The sequence below is a fragment of the Oncorhynchus keta genome, unplaced genomic scaffold (genome assembly GCF_023373465.1).
Source record: "Oncorhynchus keta strain PuntledgeMale-10-30-2019 unplaced genomic scaffold, Oket_V2 Un_contig_2223_pilon_pilon, whole genome shotgun sequence".
NCBI lineage: Eukaryota > Metazoa > Chordata > Actinopteri > Salmoniformes > Salmonidae > Oncorhynchus > Oncorhynchus keta.
In genome coordinates this window covers 10,682-15,000 of record NW_026282817.1, presented here as the reverse complement: position 1 = coordinate 15,000, position 4,319 = coordinate 10,682, and the positions used below count along the sequence as shown (strand labels likewise).

The following is a 4,319-nucleotide window of genomic DNA, read 5'->3' as shown; positions in this document are numbered from 1 at the left end:
CTCCCTCTCCCTCCCTCTCCTCCCTCTCTCCCTCTCCCTCCCCCTCTCCCCTCTCTCTCTCCCCCTCTTCCCCCACAGCAACCCCTTCCCCCACAGCAGGAACAGGATCCCACTAACCTGTACGTTTCCAACCTGCCTGTGTCCATGGATGAGCAGGAGCTGGAGAACATGCTGAAACCGTTCGGTCACGTCATCTCCACACGGGTACTACGGGACGCCACCGGGGTCAGCAGAGGAGTCGGCTTCGCCAGGTACACACACACACACACACAGAGACAGAACTCTCTAGGATCACCCTCTGACTCCCTGACAGAATGACCTCTCTAGGATCACCTTCTGACTCCCTGACAGAATGACCTCTCTAGGATCACCTTCTGACTCCCTGACAGAATGACCTCTCTAGGATCACCTTCTGACTCCCTGACAGAATGACCTCTCTAGGATCACCTTCTGACTCCCTGACAGAATGACCTCTCTAGGATCACCTTCTGACTCCCTGACAGAATGACTTCTCTAGGATCACCCTCTGACTCCCTGACAGAATGACTAGAGACAGACCTCTCTAGGATCACCTTCTGACTCCCTGACAGAATGATTAGAGAGAGACTTCTCTAGGATCACCCTCTGACTCCCTGACAGAATGACTTGTGAATGACCTCTCTAGGATCACCCTCTGACTCCCTGACAGAATGACCTCTCTAGGATCACACTCTGACTCCCTGACAGAATGACTTCTCTAGGATCACCCTCTGACTCCCTGACAGAATGACACTAGAGACAGACTTCTCTAGGATCACCCTCTGACTCCCTGACAGAATGACTAGAGACAGACTTCTCTAGGATCACCCTCTGACTCCCTGCCAGAACGACCTCTCTGGGATCACCCTCTGACTCCCTGACAGAATGACTAGAGACAGACCTCTCTAGGATCACCCTCTGACTCCCTGACAGAATGACTAAAGACAGACTTCTCTAGGATCACCCTCTGACTCCCTGACAGAATGACTAGAGACAGACTTCTCTACGGTCACCCTCTGACTCCCTGACAGAATGACTAGAGACAGACTTCTCTAGGATCACCCTCTGACTCCCTGACAGAATGACTAGAGACAGACTTCTCTAGGATCACTCTCAGACTCCCTGACAGAATGACTAGAGACAGACTTCTATAGGATCACCCTCTGACTCCCTGACAGAATGACCTCTCTAGGATCACCCTCTGACTCCCTGACAGAATGATTAGAGACAGACTTCTCTGAGATCACCCTCTGACTCCCTGACAGAAAGACTAGAGACAGACCTGTCTAGGATCACCGTCTGACTCCCTGACAGAATGACTAGCGACAGACCTCTCTAGGATCACCCTCTGACTCCCTGCCAAGCTCAGCTGATAATTAGCCCTTCAGACATGATTGGGTGAACAGAGATGAACAGGGCCTCACAAAGGAGCTGCGTCGTAGAGCAGATCAGAGAGCAGATCAGAGATCAGAGATCAGAGAGCAGAGAGCAGAGAGCAGAGGGCAGATCAGAGAGCAGAGAGCAGATCAGAGAACAGAGAACAGATCAGAGAGCTGAGAGCAGATCAGAGAGCAGATCAGAGATCAGAGAGCAGATCAGAGAGCAGAGAGCAGAGAGCAGAGAGCAGAGAACAAATCAGAGAACAGAGAACAGATCAGAGAGCAGATCAGAGAGCAGATCAGAGATCAGAGAGCAGATCAGAGAGCAGAGAGCAGAGAGCAGATCAGAGAGTAGAAAGCAGATCAGAGAGCAGAGAGCAGATCAGAGAGCAGAGAGCAGAGAACAGATCAGAGAGCAGATCAGAGAGCAGAGAACAGAGAGCAGATCAGAGAGCAGAGAGCAGATCAGAGAGAAGATCAGAGAGCAGATCAGAGAGCAGATCAGAGAGCAGATCAGAGAGCAGATCAGAGAGCAGATCAGGGAGCAGAGAGCAGAGATCAGAGAGCAGAGAGCAGAGAGCAGATCAGAGAGCAGATCAGAGAGCAGATCAGAGAGCAGAGAGCAGAGAGCAGATCAGAGAGCAGAGAGCAGAGAGCAGAGAACAGAGAGCAGAGAGTAGAGAACAGAGAGCAGAGAGCAGAGAGCAGAGAGTAGAGAGCAGAGAGCAGAGAGCAGAGAACAGAGAGCAGAGAGCAGATCAGAGAGCAGAGAGCAGAGAACAGAGAACAGAGAGCAGAGAGCAGACCAGAGAGCAGAGAACAGAGAGCAGAGAGCAGAGAGCAGAGAACAGAGAACAGAGAACAGAGAGCAGAGAGCAGATCAGAGATCAGAGAGCAGAGAGCAGAGAACAGAGAGCAGAGAGTAGAGAACAGAGAACAGAGAGCAGAGAGCAGAGAGCAGAGAGCAGAGAGCAGAGAGTAGAGAGTAGAGAGCAGAGAGCAGAGCAGAGAGCAGTGAATTTAGCCTTTCAGTGGACAAAGGAAACAACATCCAGTCCCCATCCTCTTCCCTTCCTCTCTTCCTTCTTCCTCCTTCCTCATCTCCCTCCTCCTCTGTTTCCTTAAGCAACCCACAGGAAAGGCCTGTTAGTGTGTTTGACCTCCCCTCTATTTCTCTCTCTCTCTCTCTCTCTCTCTCTCTCTCTCTCTCTCTCTCTCTCTCTCTCTCTCTGTCTCTGTCTCTCTGCCTGTCTGTCTGTCTGTCTGTCTCTCTCTCTCTCTCTCTCTCTCTCTCTCTCTCTCTCTCTCTCTCTCTCTCTCTCTCTCTCTCTCTCTCTCTCTCTCTCTCTCTCTCTCTCTCTCTCTCTCTCTCTCTCTCTCTCTCTCTCTCTCTCTCTCTCTCTCTCTCTCTCTCTCCCTCTCTCTCTCTCCCTCCCTCTCTCAATTCAAGGGGCTTTATTGACATGGGAAAACATGTTTACGTTGCCATAGCAAGTGAAATGGATAAACAAAAGTGAAATAAACAATAAATAGTGAACAGTAAATGTTATACTCATAAACTTCCAAAAGAATAAAGCCATTTCAAATGTCATATTATGTCTATATAGAGTGTTGTAACGATGTACAAATGGTTAAAGTACACAAGGGAAAATAGATAAGCATAAATATGGGTTGTATTTACAATGGTGTTTGTTCTTCACTTGGTTGCCCTTTTCTTGTGGCAACAGGTCACAAATCTTGCTGCTGTGATGTCACACTGTGGTATTTCACCCAGTAGATATGGGAGTTTATCAAAATTGAATTTGTTTTCAAGTTCTTTGTGGTCCTGTGTAATCTGAGGGAAATATGTCTCTCTAATATGGTCATACATTGGGCAGGAGGTTAGGAAGTGCAGCTCAGTTTCCACCTCATTTTGTGGGCAGTGAGCACATAGCCTGTCTTCTCTTGAGAGCCATGTCTGTCTACGGCGGCCTGTTTCAATAGCAAGGCTATGCTCACTGAGTCTGTACATAGTCAAAGCTTTCCTAACGGCCTTTCTCAATAGCAAGGCTATGCTCACTGAGTCTGTACATAGTCAAAGCTTTCCTAACGGCCTTTCTAAATAGCAAGGCTAAGCTCACTGAGTCTGTACATAGTCAAAGCTTTCCTAACAGCCTTTCTCAATAGCAAGGCTATGCTCACTGAGTCTGTACATAGTCAAAGCTTTCCTTAAGTTTGGGTCAGTCACAGTGGTCAGGTATTCTGCCGCTGTGTCCTCTCTGTTTAGGGCCAAATAGCATTCTAGTTTGCTCAGTTTTTTTGTTAATTCTTTCCAATGTGTCAAGTAATTATCTTTTTGTTTTCTCATCATGATCTCGCCCTGTCCTGTCTCTCTCTCCCCCTCCACACCCGCTCTCTCTGCCCCCCCTCTCTGCCCCCTCTCTCTGCCCCCTCTCTCTGCCCCCCTCTCTCTGCCCCCTCTCTCTGCCCCCCCTCCTCCCCCTATGTCTACCCCCCCCTCTCTGCCCCCTCTCCCCCCTATCTCTCTGCCCCCCTCACCCCTCTCAGGATGGAGTCAACAGAGAAGTGTGATGTGGTGATTCAACATTTCAATGGAAAGTTTCTGAAGACTCCTCCAGGCGTACCAGGTATGAGGAACAGCTACTCTTGTCTTTTCTGGGGGTGTTGAGTTCAAAGTGCTTCGATTTGTATCTTAAAGGCCACGTGTAGTTCAAAAAATGTAATTTTTCCTGTGTTGTGTGTGTGTATTTTCACACTATGAGGTTGGAATGATACTGTGAAATAGTGAAAACGATGATAAAGCCCTTTAAGTGTAAGAACCTGAAATTTCAGCCTGTTTTGGTGGGATGGAGTTTTGGCTTGCCGGGTGACATCACCAGGCGATACATTATTGAATCGACCAATAAGAAAGAGAGTTCTAAA

At 48.7% G+C, this 4,319-nt stretch overlaps 1 protein-coding gene across 2 annotated transcripts in view; it reads left to right on the top strand.

Annotated features, from left to right (window-relative positions):
• LOC127921378 (RNA-binding motif, single-stranded-interacting protein 3-like) overlaps nt 1–4,080 on the top strand; it is a 54,608-nt gene extending 50,528 nt beyond the window's left edge. For both annotated transcript variants that reach the window (XM_052505089.1, XM_052505088.1), the window contains exons 2-3: nt 100–251; nt 3,945–4,080. In XM_052505089.1, the coding sequence (XP_052361049.1) occupies nt 100–251; nt 3,945–4,065 (273 nt within the window). In that variant the 3' untranslated portion in view covers nt 4,066–4,080. The remainder of the gene's footprint in view (nt 1–99; nt 252–3,944) is intronic.
• The last annotated feature ends 239 nt before the right edge of the window (nt 4,081–4,319 follow it).